Here is an 18,511-nt window from a genome sequence, read left to right on the forward strand (position 1 = left end):
CAAGTTGCTGATATCATCTATTTTTCATTTCCACTAGATATGTTGCTTAGTTTTTGTCTCAGATTGTTTGTAGGTTGTTCCAGTGTGATGTTCTCCTGTCTGAATTTATTTTTGAGCTGATAAGATTTAAATTTAAATTTTTACTCAAGTGGCGCTCATTGAAAATCATCAGGCCTTCATTCCAGATTGGCTGTTAACAACTTAACCAGAGTCATCAAACCTGAATCACCTGTAATTTACAGTGTCTATCACCAGGAGGCTTTTAATGCCATTTCTTAAATCTTCAGAGCTCTTGATTTCCAGGACAAGGAGTGGACATCTTTGCTTTTAGTAGTTATTTTCTCATTTCCCCTTCATAGTCTGGAGAGCTTAATATGAGAGTAACAGGGTTACTGTCTACATCATGGGCGAGTCTCTGTGGGAATCATTTGTGATTGAGTCTGCCGGGAGGCTATGATTGGCTGGGCTGGGGGGGGCAGAGAGGTCGGCAGGCAGGGTCAGGAGGTCGGAGGGCAGAGTGAGGACAAGCGCTGGATGCTCCGTGCGCAGAGTGTGCATCAGCTGCAGGATGCGCAGCTGAACTGCAGCCGGGGAGCCAGACAGAGAGTCCATGGAGGCTTTCAGAGCCTCACAAGCAGCCTTTTCCCCTTCTGCAGCAATCACCTGTGAGACACATATACACATAACACACACACACACGCACACACACAAACACACACGCACAATATTATACACACAAACACACGCACACACACATGTGCACACACACATACACACGCACAAACACACGCGCACACACAATATTATACACTCAAACACACATGCACACAATACGCACTTAGGCTTCTCAGATATACATAATTATTCTCAGGTCTTGTGTTGACAGTTGGTGTGACAATCCCTGGGTCTCCTTCATAAATATGCCATGTACAACAGGCCTACATATAGAAATGGAATAGGATTGTTATGTAAAATGGCCAGTCCTATACAATATTTTTGTATATGCTGTGTGCTGCCTTTATTATTTGTTACATTATTTTCAAAGAGCGTAATGCATGTCTCAACAAGACTTGTTTTCAGAATAACATTTCTTGAAGTGCAGTGGCATAAATCCATAATTTATTATTGGTTCCTCTTGCTGCTCATGATTAAATAAGCATATAAATGTTTCCATGATACATACTGCATGCAAGATGACAGCACGACATGCACACAGTGAAAGTAATGAGAGTCCACTTTTTTGAGGGTTTCAAGCTGTTCCCTGTCACAAATTAGTTCCCTTTCATCAGCGATTCTCTTCCTATTTTCCCCTTTCATTTCGTCCAATTAAAAGGCGCGTGAGGGAGGGATATTTCACTCACTTTGATCTGGGCGAGCCTCTTGGCCTGCGCCTCGGCGGCGACGCTGTGCTGGAGCTCAGCCGGGACGCACAGGTCCTCTCTGAAATTCACAGCACAGTCTGTGAGGCTCGTCAGATGCACTCAAATGCATCTGTTCAACCATAAGGGCAGAGTGTTAAAGAAAGCTTAAGAAGCACAGTACTGTATGTGAGATATTTACATTTCAGTTGTTCATCTGTAAAGATCCCTTTGTTTTCTGAATGAACTACAGAATCTGCAGTAATATACTGTACGTGAGCTGTTATCCCTTCGTTACTCACATTTCTGCTCTCTCTACCTTGATTCCCCACTGGCAGGTCACAGCATCTAGCGCCACCTGTATATTGAAATGGAAATGATTTCCATTACAACTGCAGTGTGGAGATGCTCACCTTCATGTATTTATATGGTGCTTCTGCTAAATTTCCTTTACTTAATTCAAACCTATCATTATGCTTCATCTAAACCTTGTAAACCCAGCACGCATGTCTTTCTGCTAATGGATATGTAAGAACACGTAAGAACAAAGAACACTTGGCAGCAACTGCCAAAGCACAGAGCACAATCTAACCTTGGTGTCGTCCTCAGTGTGACAGCATAAAACTTATTAATTTATAGCTATATTGACTTCATTGGACCATGTTAGGTCCAGTCCGGTAAAGGACAATGTTCAAATTGCTGTCATTACAAGGGGTAAAGAAGTCAAACTGATTTCTTAATGTGGAACTGGGGGCTTGTGAAACCTGCGACAACCTACAGTCTGACAAGAGCCAGAGATGTCCTTCAGCTCATTGCTCTACATCTCAATAAGCAGTGATGTGTGCCAATGTTAGGGCCCTTAATCAAAAGGTACTGTAAGGATCTGATTTACTAAGAACTTTAGCATGTGCAAAACTTTATACCACATGCAAAACTAATAACACAACCGATGATTGGCACAAAACAAATACCATAGCCAATCTTTGATCACGTTACTGGTATTGTTGGTGAATAATAATTCAGTTCTACACAGAAACTTCAATCAAGGTTGAGAAGCTTTGATACATGATATCAGTGAGAGAGGAACTATGCTACTATGACACTTGTAGCATAGACAGGACATAGCTGTGGAGAACAGTTGTTTAAGCAAATTAATTTACATTTGTTAGTACTCCCAGAACATTTTTGCAATTACAGGAGTGTCCACCTGGAACATGTTATTTTACAAAAGGCCCACAGTAATTTTCCACTAACAGTTTACATTCTCTAAGTACAAATGTATTTTTCCTCCACAACTGTGTATGCTAAAAGGTTTGCACATGCTAGTAGTCAGGCCCTGGATGTTACCAAAAGACAAAAGGTCATCACCTGGATCTCTTGGGCGATTTTCTTCCTTTCCAGCAGGATCTGGGTGAAGGTGTGGCGGGCGAGGACCTCCCTGTCGGAGGCCTGGACCAGCCCCTGCAGCACGGCGGAGACCCCCGACAGGGAGGTGAAGCACAGAGACACGTTCTCGATGCGGTAGTAACACACCGCACTCAGCTCCGTGCTCACCAGGTCCTTCGTCACCACCTGGACGCCGCGCGGGCAGTAAAAGATTCATGGCATTATGCCTGAAATCATTCCATTTGCATTAAACTTTCATGCGGATCGCATTGTCTGTTTCCTTGAAGGGCAGCGAAGATAGATGAGTTACCGTGTGAGAGGGGACCTTGAGCATTTTCAGTCGGATGTCCACGTTCTGGCAAACATCCAGTAAGGGGAGGTAGAAGAGGAGTCCTAGGTCCCAAAAGCATTGAGTGAAGGAGGAGGAGAGACATGAAACATTTGTTGTATTTGAACAAACAGTCTGAGAAAGTGATTGTAAATGGAGAGTAAAACTTACTATAAAAGTAAGCAATACACAGTAATATACATGGTTTTATCCTTTGTAGTGAAATACCCCATTGGTGTGCTGTATCTGATGCATTGTGCTTTAAACTAGTGAGAAAGCCTTAACTGAAAACACACACATCCTGAAAAAAACACACATTACCTTTAAACATGACAGAAATGCACAATAATCTGAATAAGGGCCAGTTCTTTCAAACTTGTTTCAAATTAAAAATTTGATGACAATTTTTCAATCATGGAAAAATGGGGAGAGACCTGGTCCTCTGGGCTTCCCTGGCAGAAGATGCCCCAGTCTAAGGATCACTGCTCTCTCATGCTCCTTCACTATCTGTGGATCAACACACAGGCTTAGACCCAACAATAGAAGATACACAACACAGCCACTCACTTTCCTAAGTTAGATTTATCATGCATTCTCAGGAAACAGGGTTCATTGACTTGTCTCCATAGACTAACCTTTATTAGTTCTTTATGGGACCCCGTATGGTTGGTGAAAAGCTCAGAGATTGAGTCATTCTGCCTGTCAAATAACCCTTATACTAGATAGGATTCCTCTACGCAGAGGAGTCTTTTGGAACCATTTCTTCTAAAAGAGCATGTTTCTTACTACTGAAAGTTAAAGTTGGTAAATTTGCTTACTTACAGTGAAACCAAACAGTGAAGTTCATATCTTACCTTCAAGCACAGCCAGATGGAGAGGGGAAAGGAGAGTATAACGACAAGAATGGCCAAACCTGTGAGAAGCCACTCACACACGCCAGGTCTCCTGCTCTTCACACCTGTGAAAAGACATCCACCAAAGGAATAATATTCAGTTGTTTGAATGTAAACTGTATGTGTGTATGTGAATGTCTGTGCCTGTGTTTTCCTGGTCTCTGTATATAACTCCACGTTTCTCACCTTCCTCTTGCCACTCCCTCTCCAGGAGTCCCAGGGACTCCTCGGTCTCCTCTTGTCCTTTGGTGTCCCTCACACTGTCCACGTTGACAACAGTGGAGTGAGGTTTGTCTGAACCCTCCTGCAGTTCCTCTGTCTTGGCTGAAGCCTCTGGCTCTTCATTTGGCTCCCCATTCTTCCGCACTTTCTGTGGTAGCTTCTCTGCCTTGCTGGTTTTGTGATGTCGCCCTCCGGAGGCATGTGACTTGTCCCTCTTGAGCTCTCTTCCTTCCCTCGGTGAGCGGCGAGGGGAGGCTGTGCTGGATTTTCTGTCCATGCTGACAAAGCTCTCAACAGCAAGAACCATCCCACGGAAACACAGCCCTGGGTCTGGGACTCAACCCTACTCTTATATAGAGCCAACAATCGAAGGGTTAGCCTGCTGGTCGGTTTTCTGTTGAACAGTTGGTTCCTTGTGCAGGTACACTGCTAACTGATCCTCTAACTGAGTGATGGTCTGATCGTTTCTCTTGTTCTGTGTATTTAGAGGTAAAGAGGAGGTGGTATATAAGGCAAGATGAGATAGTGGCATTCCTTACTGTACATGTCAGAAGACTGTGTGTGCAAGTGGGAGGCTCATAAGATAATCAAAACATACTTTTTTTTAACATCAATCAAAATGATTAAAAATATATTCTTTAATTTCAGCACAAACAAATGTTAATTAATTATTTATATTATTTAAGAAAGTATTGAGAGTTTTGGCCAATTTGCTTTGTGGTTGATTCACCCTCCATGTTAGCTTTGTAACTATATATACTATGACCAAAAAGAAAAATCACACAAAGATAATTATGTTGCTTCTTAAACATGGAATGCGTCAGAAATGTTCTGTTCTCTTTCCTATGCGTTTTATAATGACGGGAAACCGGCACTGGATTGACTAAAGAGCACTTTCATTAGAGTCAATAATGTGTCTTTGTTCTGCTGTGGGGGGGTTTAGTGCGTGTCTGTGAGGAATGTGCAGAGTCAGAGGTTATTCTGAACTGGAAAAAGCTGAGGTCAGGGTTATTTGTTATTGGAGCAGGGGTAGGCAAGCCACAGTATCCCTCCCTAACATTATTTAATTAAAATATCCAGTGAACTCGTTTACCTTCACTTCCTCCCTGCGAGTACTGAACAGCTGTTTTTTATGTGCTTTTCTAACGAAAGAAAATTGATCTCCATTTCGGTTTGAAATTCAATATTAATTACTGAATTACACTGTTAATGGCTATATTCAGTAAATAATGCGTATCTAATTTCTGAGAATAATGTTAATTTAAGAGTTAAAGAAGAAGGGCTCGCATAGTTATTTTATCTTCCTATTTGATACTGTGTTCGTACGGTAATGGGAAAACGTGCCCTCCATTTTGCCTAAGCGCAATTGCATTAAAAAAAAAAAAGCTGGATGACGTGTCAACGCTGAGCTTTGTTGGAGACTACACAGGAGTCATTCTGTCCACGTGCCAAATATAGTGAGGTGAAAAAATCTATGGTGGGTTATTATAATGTATTTTGTTTTATTCTGCTTTGTTTTAATTGGTGTGGACAAATGCATCAATGTATACTGTTTTCAAACTGGTAGGCCACCTAATCTTGCAATGCCACTGTGCATTTGCAGGCCTTGTCATTTATTTTCATTTTAGCAAGCACGAGCTTATACTAGCTTATACTATACTTTGTCTAGCTAAAGTTATATCGACATGGCTACGGAAACATTGGGGCCCTAATGCATCAGAAAACCAGCCAGCTATACAAATACGAAGTGTTTCTTAGCGCCGTAATTTTGTGCAGTTGCAGTGTCACTTGCTTTATTCATACTGGCCTGTGTGTATGCAAGCCTGATTACTAATAATACAAAACAATAGACAACTGTTTGCATTTGTATTAAAAAATACATTTTGATTCGTCATGGCTAGCTGGCTAATTTTGTGCTAAGCTGTCTCAATATGGGAAAGCTTTCATGTGGCCAAGTGAACTAGGCAATCAGTCGGCAAAACTGGGTGTACATGCTTGAACTTCTGCATCCTATTTTGCACAATGGTGCAAGTACACAGTCGATTCACGTAAGGCTTTGAGATTACTTCTCATCGCTACATATCCATGTGCTTGCAAAAAAATATTTTTATAGCTATTTCAGTGCTGTAGCTAATCAGCTAAATTACCTGAGGCTGTTTGTGTGGCTCCCATAAAACACGACTCGTACTATCGACACAGGTTGCATTTTTATACTTGAGGGAAAAAACAAACTAGCACACTGCCTAACCGCGTCCTCCATCCATTCCATTTAGTTGTCAACATGACCCAGGAGCAGGTGCTCTCTGGACTGAAGAAGGATGTGCGCTCTCTCCTTGTTTCTGCTAAGAACGGCTTAAGCCCCGAGCAACTGAAAAGAGACTATTACAGCATGCTGGGCCATCCGCTTCCCCTCAGGCCTCTGGGCTTCAGAAACATCTTGGACATGGTCAAAGAAATGCCGGATGTGGTATCTGTGGACTACTCTTCAGATGGAAGTCTGGTCCTGAAGGGTAACACTAATGTAGTTTATCTTATAATATTACAAGCATTAATCAGAGATTGGCACGCCTGTCTCATGCCAATATTTTTAATTTCTCCCAGTGTTAATAAGATATTGTTTTTTATGACTCTAATCGTTTTTTTGGCGACCAGCTGCAGCAAATGCTGTAATGATATTTAAAATGTATTTTCTGCTCAGTCGTTGTTCTTCAGCAGAGAAGGAAAGAATACAGAAGTGCGTAACAGTATGTCTACACTAAATGCATGTGCTTGTATATTCAAATTGTTATTGATATGTTTTATATTCATTTTTGTTTTGATCCATCCGACCGTAGTTGTTGGGGACAAGACCACTAAAGGTATTGAACAGCTGGTGTCCAAACAGCGAAACCCCAAATCCAAACCAACTGCGCGGAAGCAAGTTTTGGGGTCACACTTTCCTCGCTATCTGCTGAACGTCCCTCTACACCTTCCCCGTCGAGGCCACGCACCCCCAGCTCTGCCTGCACAGCTGCGCAGTCAGCTGCGACAGCTGCTCTCTCAGGGGCCGGTCAGCTTATCAGAACTGGAGCCCTGCTTCGCCAGGCTATTTGGCCGACCCCTACAGGTGATGCACTATGGCTTTTACTCCATCGCCGAGATGCTGGCGGCGGCCTCTGACCTTGTGGACATCAAGCAGAGTCGAACGGGCTCACTTCTCATGCTCAGAACCCCCAAAAAGCCCCTGGTACAAACTGTGTCACCGGCCTTGTCACCACCGCCGTCAATACCCAGTGCAGACAAAGCTCCAGTGGGCACAGGTGGGAGCACCTCCATCTTTTTCTACTGTACTGTATGTTTGTGGTTACGTCTCTTTTTTTAGTATGTGGTGTGAAGTTTCATAGTTTTTTATGTTTGCCTTCATCCTCTTGTCCTTGTCTTTTTCTGTCTTTGTCCCTGTCTTGTCCAATATCCCCATTGGTACAGTTGTACGTCCTTGTGAATGTGTGTTCGTCCTTGTCTATGTGTATATGTGTATTACCTTTACAGAGACAAGTCTAATCGTATGTGAGTCTGTCTTGTTGACGGAGGATGGTGGTAGGTGATGCAATAAGGCGGGGTGGTAGTGACTCACCACAATGATATTTGCGTATTGTAATTGTATAAATAAAGCTTTTCTTTCCTGATGGCGGGCAGTGGTGGGCCATTAAATAAAATAATTAGTTTCTTAGTAAAAAAATAACATTGTTGGAATTGTATCGATCAATTGTGTAAAGGGTACAGGAATTGTCATTTGAATGACGCTGTTGCGGTGTGGACCTTGGGAGATGTGACGTTCTGCTGTAGAATATTTACCTCGCGTTCACTGTCCACCCCAGGGGTAAAGCACATGCTCACAGACGGTCAGAGGAACAAGCCTGAGTTCCCCCAGGAATCGGGCCCCTGCGGCACGCCGGGGGACGGGAGGCGGCGCAGCGAGGTCGACAGGCCTGCGCCAAAACCCGTCCTGGAGGAAAAGGCGTTCGAGAAGTGTGTTAAAAAGGTCTCGCCTCTCTCACTCTTCCTTCCTCTTTCATTTATATTGCCTGTGTTGCCTGCTGAGTAGAAAGAGGATCTGCGGGGCAGTCCAATGCCCAAAGTAGTGCTGTTACTGATGATATACTATAGCCAGGTAATAGGCAGGTGAAGTAAGCCTAGTAGCACCTGTTAAATTGAAAGGAAAGGTAACCAAAGGATATCAAACCAGCGTCTGTTGCCTCTCTGAAATGTAGCTGGAGGAGGAGCTTAGGAATGGCATTCTGGAGAGTGGGGCTGCAGGGACCGTCAGCCCTGAACTGAAGGAACAGCTTCACCAGGTCAGCCAAACTGTCGTCATGCCTCCTGTGCATTTGTATGGTTGCTTTTTTGGAAGGGCTGCGGTATAAATGTTGACAAAGTATTGTGGTTCACAGGTTGTTGCTCAAAACAGTGAGGGGATCTCCATCCATGATTTTCCTGGGGAGTTCAAGGTAAAACGTTTGTAGCTCTGGCGCATTGTGTGTCTTCTGACCTGAAAGCAGGGGTTCAGTACTTTAAAATAATGATTAGGTGATTGAAGAGGGTTCAAAACACACAGGTGTGTTCTTATTTTTGGTGTCATTTATTGGTGCTGTACAGGGACTTATTTCTTATGACCGGATCTGGCTGTGGATCTGTCAGCCTTTTTGAGTGCAGTGTTGACCTGTGTCTTCAGAGGGTGATTGGGGTGGCCCTTCCAGTGGTCCAGTGCGGTTTCCTGAGTGTGACGGAGATGGTGAGCGCGCTCAGCGACATTCTTTACCTGGAGCCAGGTCCTGAGAAGGAGGCAAACAGTTGGATCGTCAAGGGCAACCTACAAGGTAAGGCAATCCCAGATTCACCCTCTGGCTATCTCACCTGCTAGACAGACAAGCACTTACTTTAGAAGACTACATCCCTTTGTTTCTGCCTCACCAAATCATTTTCTCTTGTTGTTAGGGAGAGGGCAGGATAATGGCGTCGTTGCCACAGAGACATCGGAATCCTTGAACCCATCGAAAAGAGGGTACTATTTCAACAGCGAGGAGTCTCCCTGGGAGGGGAGGGATAAGGAAGGGGAACGCGTGGATGTCCTGGAGGTGGACACTGACCTCAGGGTCACCACCAAGACTTTCAGTCAGGTGATTCGTGAACGCACCTTCGGCTTATTCGTTAAAATAAAATGTCATTTCCCACCGCTTCCTTTCATTTTGCATCAAAGAAAATTCTGAAGATTTGTGGAAAATCTGCCGGAATAATGTGGGAGTCAGCTGTTTTACAGCACAATAAAGCAAAATATATCTTTAAGAATGAATGAGGGAGGAATGAGGGAAAGCTTGGTTCAAAAGCATTCAAAATAAGGCTTAAATTTACATTAATCACTGGATTACTGTATCTGCAGGACCATTAATATGTATACTGTACATACATGTATTAGATTTTGCTATTTAGCAGACCTATCTAAGTCGCTTTTCCAGAGTGACTTACGCAGAAGATCAGGCACTGTGTCTTTATGTACCCGGGCATGCAGAAAGATATTATTAGCACAACCAATTGCATTTTAGCACTATATCTGAAAAGTACATTAATTTATGGGTATTTTAAATTGCCATATTATATGTATTGGCTATACATCGTGTGGGTGCAATTAAAATCTTCAGACCGATGCTTGTTTAGTTTTTCGTCCATGAACAAAAGCCCCAGGAGTGATGGGGCCAATAATTTTCAGTAGTTTCAATGTTCCTCGATCCGTTGTGTCCAGTAATAGTGGTGCTAGTTGAGTCATGGATGTCAGTGGGCTTGGTGGTGTGCCACTGCAGAATCACATTCAGCAGTGCACAGGTCAGCATTGGCTCCAGACTCACACCAGTTCAGAACGACCTCCGCTAGACCTGTTTGCACACGTGAAGGTCCCCGATGAAGAGGTGTCTGCTCGTCCCTGCTGGCCCACCTGTGTCTCAGATCCTGCCCATTTCCAGTGTTCCTGTAGCTTCACTTGTGCATCTAGAATTAGCATTTTCTTCTGTCTTTTTCTACTCATGGTCATTAGTGTTTGGTCTGCTATGACAATTTCATCATTTGTGTCTTTACAAGGACAGTGACAGTATCGAGTGAGTGTTCCTAGTGATTACGCTGCATGTTCGTTATGCTTTTGTTGTGAATTTATCCGCACTGAGTCAATGTCAAGAGTACTTAACACTGCTCGCTTGTAAAAACTGGATGTTTTTGGCAAAAGGTAGTCTCCGCTATAAAATTTTGGTTTTTACTGCCTTTCAGCATAAGATTAAAACGTTTTATGATGCCTTGCTATGATAAAAATCTCACTTAAAACGTATTGGTCGCACTAATGGAGTTTGCTCTGAATTGAAGCGAATGACTTTGAACTTATGTCTCCCCCGCAACTATGTTCTGTATCGCTTATGATTATAGCAGCCAATTCTAGCTCCGTCCAGTAGATGAGTGTAATGGTATTCCCTGTGCCCTTGCTTATTGTGGGATATGATCTTAACGTAATGACCAGGCAGGCAAACGGCGCAGAATTAACAAGCTCCTGGCTCTCGACAGAACTTCCAATAAATAAGGAAGAAGCAATGAAAACAAGCTTCCCTTGTGACAAAGGTTCATCGAATGACCCGAAGGACTTCGTCAACAACGATTAACGATATAGAAAAGTGTTGTTCCCAATTAATTTGGTGGCTAGCAATACCATTGTCTTGTATGCAAGAGTTGTCCAGTGCTTTGAAATAATAGCAATTGATTCCAGCTGAGTGATCTACCTTGGGGATTACTGCGCTGTACAGTGGAAATTCTGATTTCAGTAGAAGCTTCTGGAAGTTAACGTCGCGTCTGTTCCTTCAGGTGGTGGACGCTTTCCCGGCCCCGGCCCTGACGATGAGCGGGATGTGTTTGGTGCCCCCGGACGCCCTGCGGGAGGAGAGGCTGAGGCCCCCCACGCGCAGGCGGGAGCGGGAGCTGGCGCCCGTGCTGGTGGAGCGGGTGGAGTCCCCCAGCCACTTCTACGTCCGCTTCCACGAGACCCAGGAGGCCAGGGCGCTGGAGAACATGATGATCGAAATGAGGTTTCAGGCTTCGTCTGCCGCCCTGAGGCCTTCTTCTGCGTTCATTCGTTTGTTTGTTCGTTCATTCGCTTACACGAAGAAAGAACAAATGCAAATCTGGGGCGACATAGCTCAGGAGGTAAGACCGATTGTTTGGCAGTCGGAGGGTTGCCGGTTCAAACCCCGCCCTGGGCGTGTCGAAGTGTCCTTGAGCAAGACACCTAACCCCTAACCCCTAACTGCTCTGGCGAATGAGAGGCATCAATTGTAAAGCACTTTGGATAAAAGCGCTATATAAATGCAGTCCATTTACCATTTACCATTTACCAAATACACAAAACAATTTGCAAAATCATTTGTGCTAGTGAGGTTGGTTGGAAACACTAGAGCCTAGATAATACTAGAACCTCTCCTTAAGAAACAAAGCCAGAGGGCTTCAAATGTAGTGCAGGCAATGCTGGGACAGCTGCAGTCAGCTGGCAGAAGTTCTGACGGAGGTTTGTGTGTACCGGCAGGACCTGCTACACCTGCCCGGAGGTGGCGGAACGTTACCGGCTGCCCGAGAGCTACGTCCGCCCCGGCCAGGTGTGCTGCATCGCGCCGCGCGGCATGTGGTTCTACCGCGTGATCGTCCACCGCGTCCTGAACCGCGGGCAGGTGGAGGTGTACTACGTGGACTTTGGGGATCTCAGCACCGCGGAAACAAGCAGCCTCCGGTTCCTCAAGTACGTGTTTGCACCACGCGCCTACATATTCCCCTTAGGGTCTGCGTCCGTAGACCTGAGGAGCTGATGCATTTTCTGCTGCGGCAATGCGGGCGGATAAATAAGAACTTCATTTTAGAGCTAAAGGGTGATGACACAAATTGCAGGCATTGATTTTTTAATTGTGAAAATATTGATATCTCCATTTGCATTGCTCCGAAGGAAACACCATCGAGCAAAGTGAAACGGCAGAGGTCACCCTGTCCAGTTTATGAAGGAATGGACCTCATGAATGTTTAATTGCTCAGTCTTGCTATTAATGGACACATTGTAAATGACTGGCTGTTATATACTCTGTGTTTTCTCTCTGTGTTACTCCCAGGTCCTGCTACTCAGAACTGCCTGCACAAGCTGTCCCCTCTTCCCTGACCGGGGTCAGGCCCATCGGTGTAAGGCCTTCATTTTCTCATCTCCCCTCCGCCTATCCCCCCCCCCCCAACTGGCCCCCTTACGAATAGCACACATGACTTAGCCGTGCGGCACACAAATCTCCATTGGCCAGCAGCCGTTCATAAGCCTGACGTTTATTTCACAGGGTAGCTGGAGCACGAGCGCAGTGAGCTGCTTCCAGAAGCTGTGCTGTGAGCGCACCCTGGTGGCCGCCATCCATAGCCACCAGGACGACGTGCTGCACCTCTTCCTCTGCGACACCCACACTGAGGAGGACGTCTACATACACACCGCCCTTAAGGAGGCGGGCCACGCCCTCTCTTGCACCACCTTCTACAGCAGAGTGGTCAGCAGCTGACTTACCGTTTGAATATTAACACTGACAGCATCTTTCATCCGGTTTTTTTGTTTGATCTATAGGACTTGTAATAAATGGAGTGGTTTTTTTTTCAGATTTTTGGCCAGTTTAACCCAGTGAGCCTGTATATGGAGACGGGTCTGCACGAGGAAAGGACTGCTTTGTGCAGTCTGGGCTCTGCTGGGGACAGTCCAGACAAGAGTATCGTGGGAAAGCTTCAAACCCAGCCGGGTTCCCCACAGACGGTATCGCGCTGTCTTCACGCTGGCAGACAGATGTTCTCGTGGCGGTCATGATATTCAGAACTATAGCTCTGGTTTGGGCTGCATACCAACAGGTTTTCCAGCTCGCCGTAAATCACAGAGACAGAGCTGAGGGGGCGGTTAAACCCATTCTGCTGAGACAGTAAAGAGATGAATTACAGTTTGCTGTGTGGGTGACTCTCAGGCCTGCTCTCTCTGGGTGTTCCTCGATGGACTGTTTGGAAGGGCCCTATATCAACTGAAACTGTAGGGGATGCCAATTCCCCATACCTGGGTGTAATTAATGGACTCTCGCGTACATTTATACTCACATTTCATTCACTGTTTCCAGCGCAGAAAATACGTGAACTCAGGTGAAATGCTTGTTGTTGTGAGGGCAGTCGGCAGCAGGTGACTCATGTCTCTGGTGTGTGTTTGAAGGGTCCTTCTCCTGGGGGCGGGGTCAAACTTCACTCAATCAGAGAAGAGCTGGACTTGCCTGACCTGCCAGAGCTGGAGTTTATCAGCATCCCAGAAGTCAACAGCCCGGCCCAGGTGCGCCCTTCACTCGAACAACCCTTGTGTCCCACCCACAGATGATGCAGTTCTCCTTTTTAAATCATTTGTTTACATTGGATTGGGTGCAAAGATTCAAGCCACCTTGGAATTTTACCACCAGTTTATGTGTATTGTATGGTATGGTGTGTAATGAACACAATTTTTTGCAAGTTTGAAGTGATACACACATTTGGAGGGAACAGGGAAATTCACTCCATTTTCCCCTCATAAATGGCTCATTTTTGGAGTGATGGCTAATTCAGTGAGTATGTTTTATTAGGATGTGTCTGTGTAGAAGCGGTGTTAGCGGTTTAAACTGTTCAGCAGGCAGAGAATGCTAACCCGTTTGGAGCACTGCTGTGCAAGGGCCCAGAGTACTTCAGTGACTGGGACCAGGGCTGGACCCCTGGCAGTGCCTCGGAGGACACCCTGGGTCATGGAGACGCAGCAGAGGTGGGAGCACGCCATCCCTCCCCTGGGATCCTGGTATGTGCACATGCGTTCATTCATTCGTTTGTTTGTTTGTTTGTTCATTCATTTGCATGAAGAAAGAACAATTGCAAGTCCACAAAATAATTTGCAGAATCAGTTGTGCTGGAGAGGTTGGAAACCCTCTAGGGCTTATACTAGAACCTCACCTTAAACAAAATCACATTAATTGAAGAACCACTCAGGTAGGCCTTGTGTTAATCAGTGTGCTGGTGTAGTGCTAGCATTAGATGTTATGCTAGCATTGGCAGTGAGAACAGTGGCACTGAGTAGTAGGATAGTAATAGGATGCTCTTTTCCCTCTCTTGTTCCGTAACCCTGGGTTAGCATGTAGCAGCATTCTGTGTATAGCCGACCTTACAGTGCTCAAAAGAAATTGGTTCTCGCTATTTACATAGGTCTATATTACTCTTTTATATCTCCTGTCAGTCTGATGATTGAGTCTCCTTGCAGCCCTGTCGGCATGGATTGTTCAGTGCGAGGGTTGTACATGAGTAAAGAGTTAATTGATTGTTAATTTGCCTGGTAATGATAATGAGCCTCACCCCCTGCTGCCTTATTTTTGGTAAATCCATGAGGAGTCGCTACAGATTTTGATTTAATGCCGATTTTGAAAGGAAATCAAGCTTGCAGTGGGCTAGCTGGGAAGATTAAATCTCCTGTTCTCATTTTCATTTTTCTCTTGGCTGAAAACTACTGAACAGATAAGAGTATAAATATTTGATTAAATGAATGGTGGTGTTGCTTTCAGTGCTAGAGAAGTGCCCATTACAGAAAGCCGTCAATGATAAAAGATGCCAAGGGGAATTCTCTGGATAATGTTCAGGTTTTGGAACAATTTGCGTTGTGAAAACAATATCTACTATGTGTCTAATTGGTGCTTAAATTTAATTTAGAGTACTCTGAAAACGTCAATACGTATTTGAGGATGCATCCTTGGTAAGATTATTGTTTGGATTAAACAAGCGCAAGTTTTTACATTGCAGATTCGCACTGCGAACAATGCGGCTGGGAGGTTTGGGTGTCTCATCCCGTTAAGGCACTGTTTTAGTGCAGGGGTATGCCCCACTGTGTGGTATCGGATTTGGGCCGTGCTAATGCAGCTTGCAGCCTAGCAGGGAACACGCAGCTGGCTTCAGCTCGGCCCGGGGATAGGAGGGTTCTGGTCTGCCGAGATAACGGCGTCTCGCTGGACGGCGTTTCAGACAGCGGCGTGATGAGGAGAGGCAGCTCACATCTGAGGAGAGCTCGCTCGTGTCTGTTCTTTCCTGAATCCACAGCGATAAGCTTTACAGCACAGACAAATTGCAGAGAAAAATGGGAATAAAGCACTTAAAAAGGATATACCCCCCCCCCACCCCACCCTCCATGCAAACTAATGAAGCGCAGCCCCATTGAGTCCGTATTTGTCCTCGTTAGTCAGAACGACTAACGGCATCAGTAGCTGAAGTATGTAAGTTAAAGTGAAATTCATTCTGTTGCGCGTCTGTCGTCCGCGAAGCTGTGCCCTGGGCAGAAGGGCTCTGGCGGAGAGACGGCGTCAGGGGCGGGGCTAGTGAAGGACGGCCCCCAGCCCGTGGCCCCACCCCTGCAGCAGGCCGTCGCCCCGGAAACGAGCGGCCCGTGGAGCTCGGAGACGACGCCGGTACGGACGCGGGACTGTGGCGGAGGTAGGAGGCTCAGCGTGTGCCGGGGCTGGGGGGCTGGCTGGAGCTCTTTAAAGACGCAGGCGCCCCTGATCTGATTAGCCCTCATCAAGCATCGATATCGATTGCAATCGTACAGCCAGATAGGCTGACGGGTGTAGTCCATTTTGGACCGCGAGATTCTTGTTAGTATTCTACATTAAACTTATTTTTCCTGTTGGCACTGTTGATTTTTTACAGCTTAAGGTTTTGTTATAAGATCAGACAATGCCTTTTGCAAATTAAGTGATGTTATTTTCATCTATCTGTGATGAAATCTTTTGAATTTTGAATTCTTTATAACACACAATGTACACAGATTGAAACACCACACAAAAAAACTTATCATTCGGTCTTTTGCAGCAATATATTGGCTGCACCTGTAGGGACTCAACACGATTACAAATTAACATTCCTTTTAATGTTTTTACAGTTACCATTTGCACCATGTACTGGAAAGCACACTAATTATAAAAAGTATAGATTCAAATTTGGACTTGTCAGCAAATGTCATACTGGTTTCACGTGTCTTTTTTCACCTGCATTTCCCATTGTACTGTAGTGTGCCTAATGGCCCTGGGTCTCACGTTGTGCCGTTTTGTCCAGGTGTGTCCAGCCTGGCTGTTCAGCAGCCCGTCACCAGCTTCCTGTTTCCATGGCTACGCCACACCTCGCCCACCGTACTGGGGCCTGCTGCCCAATTGGCTGCTGGGACACACCTCCTTTCCTGGTACCCTCATAAGATGGCATGACCTCCAACCCACAAGCTTTAAAGAGGCTTAGCGTGTGTGTGTGTGTGTGTGTGTGTGTGTGTGACAGTATGGAAGCACTGTGTGATGAGCACCTGTTCTGGATGTATGTTTCATGTTATTTTCTTATTTGGACATGTATTTTTGTTCTTTTCCTTTGCTGTATTTCTTCTTTGGAGTATATTACATCCTTTCCCCAGTTTTCCGATACCACAACAGTTATGCATGACAATTTGTGAATATTGTTCCTGAAGGCATTAAAGGTGGAGATTTCTGGGAAATAGCTTTTCTTTACCACCACCTCCTTCTCGTGTGGACAATTTTACCTTTCGAAATTTAAATTTTGTTTCTTCAGCGCATCGTCATGTTTGATTTTTCTTTGTTGAAAGATTCCAAATCCACCGAAATCTGAGGATCTATTGAAAGTTTCTTTCTATCACTGCGATTGGAGTTGCAAGTTCAGCAGCCCATAGATTCTTATTTTTCATTGAAGAAAAAGGGAAAACAAAACTGGTGTTCAGCATCAGCAAAAAAATAATGTCAAAAGTATTTTATTTTTGTCAATAAATGCTTTGTTGAAAGCTTAATATTGTTGCATGAAGTTGAAAAAGCTCAGCATGTTCCTTAACAAGCCAACTCACGTCAGCTGTGGGTTCCATGGGCACCTGTACGTGAATTAGTTAGATTAGTATCGGCTTTTTCACAGACACAGTGCAGACCTCCCTGTGGACGACTGTTCTTGATTCTGTCTGCATGCATACCAAAACCGCCCTCCTGTGCCCCCCCCCCCCCTCCCTTAGATCTACAACGCCCGCCCCCCACTGAGACATCTGCTCCAGAGAGCACAGCAGAAATATTAAATTATGGAAACAGCCTGTAATTTCCTGCACCACGCTCAGTGCCGATTTTCACCTTTGACATGGATGACAGGGAGCCCATGAGCCTGATATGAGCTCAGATATTCTGTCAGTTTCATCACAGAACCCAGCATGCGGGCTCAATTAAGGAAGTAATGGGACTGTAATTTGCCTGCCTTTCTCAGTCCCAGGGGATGCTGGGTGATTTCAAATGATTCGCTTATCTGAAAACCAACAATGCACATGACTGGAATGGAAAAAACCAACCAACAACCGACATGCTGAAACATTGAGGTCTGGAATTGGAAAAAAGTGTAGTTTGAAGACTGGATTTTAGAGCCGTGCTAACAAAGTCTATTTATGAAGTGTAAAAACTCAGTTATATGTGAAGTTTGGAAATTCAGATGATTGCTGTCCATTTGTCACTTTTATGAAGTATCTGTGAGGTTAACTCTTTGATGATAAAACATTTTTTAATTTGAGGTTGCATAACCTACATTTAGGGTTGAGGTGTTAGAGAATTCCCCATATTCTCCAAAATGAGCGAGACAAGCCAAGTTTCAGATGCTGAAATCCAAGTTGAAACCTTTCCCATCAATTCCCCTCCCCTGTAATAGATATTTCCCCTAAATGTGCTGAAAAGCAGAGGACAAAAGTCACACTGCATTGATCCCGTTTCAACCGTGCAGACTAAATATAAAAAGCTGTCATCATATAATCCACCTGTCCCATCCACAGCGTGAGAAATGCTACACCCGTTATTAGTGATCAGATTTGTAAAAGATCACACCCTCTGTTGTTTACCTGTATGTAGAGAAGGATTCTTCCTCTTTGGGCTTAGTTTGTGTTTCCCCATGCTCAGCAATGTAAATGCCGTTTAATATCCAGTCCTTACCCAGTAAGTGGTTGATTTGAGAATACAGAAGTGCAAATGATGAAAACAAATGAAGAATGTGACTAAACAACAATGGTGAGAGGGCCCTCCCAATATATTCATATTAATACCAAGTGGAAATAAGATCGTAAAAACTGCCGTTCTTTATGCAGCTGACTTATGAATGCCGGAGCTGCTTGTTTGTGTTCGTCGGTTGCATAACTTTTTATGGAGGAGCTTGTTAAATGCATGGTTGAATGGTTTAGAGGATAATTGTTTTTCTAA

At 44.7% G+C, this 18,511-nt stretch overlaps 2 protein-coding genes across 3 annotated transcripts; one reads left to right on the top strand and one right to left on the bottom strand.

Annotated features, from left to right (window-relative positions):
- Positions 1-46: 46 nt before the first annotated feature.
- nphs2 (NPHS2 stomatin family member, podocin) lies at positions 47-6,446 on the bottom strand. The gene is made up of 9 exons (XM_035413461.1): positions 6,335-6,446; positions 4,152-4,662; positions 3,927-4,030; positions 3,507-3,579; positions 3,055-3,137; positions 2,727-2,930; positions 1,661-1,716; positions 1,362-1,440; positions 47-663 (listed from the first exon to the last, which is right to left on the bottom strand). Exons 2-9 carry the CDS (start codon positions 4,492-4,494, stop codon positions 397-399), a joined length of 1,209 nt encoding a protein of 402 aa, XP_035269352.1. The 5' UTR covers positions 4,495-4,662; positions 6,335-6,446; the 3' UTR covers positions 47-396.
- Positions 5,105-16,849, top strand: tdrd5 (tudor domain containing 5). 2 transcript variants are annotated; one of them, XM_035413459.1, is made up of 17 exons: positions 5,105-5,664; positions 6,461-6,697; positions 7,022-7,486; positions 8,045-8,208; positions 8,438-8,521; positions 8,618-8,674; positions 8,899-9,043; positions 9,162-9,343; positions 11,061-11,281; positions 11,776-11,985; positions 12,347-12,413; positions 12,560-12,760; positions 12,868-13,017; positions 13,456-13,569; positions 13,897-14,058; positions 15,563-15,731; positions 16,353-16,849. In XM_035413459.1, exons 2-17 carry the CDS (start codon positions 6,469-6,471, stop codon positions 16,496-16,498), a joined length of 2,766 nt encoding a protein of 921 aa, XP_035269350.1. In that variant the 5' UTR covers positions 5,105-5,664; positions 6,461-6,468; the 3' UTR covers positions 16,499-16,849. The 2 variants fall into 2 exon arrangements, with proteins under 2 accessions (XP_035269350.1, XP_035269351.1); XM_035413460.1 differs by having other exon boundaries at positions 5,107-5,664; positions 13,900-14,058.
- The last annotated feature ends 1,662 nt before the right edge of the window (positions 16,850-18,511 follow it).

Source organism: Anguilla anguilla, chromosome 4, assembly GCF_013347855.1.
Source record: "Anguilla anguilla isolate fAngAng1 chromosome 4, fAngAng1.pri, whole genome shotgun sequence".
NCBI classification, from domain to species: Eukaryota; Metazoa; Chordata; class Actinopteri; order Anguilliformes; family Anguillidae; genus Anguilla; species Anguilla anguilla.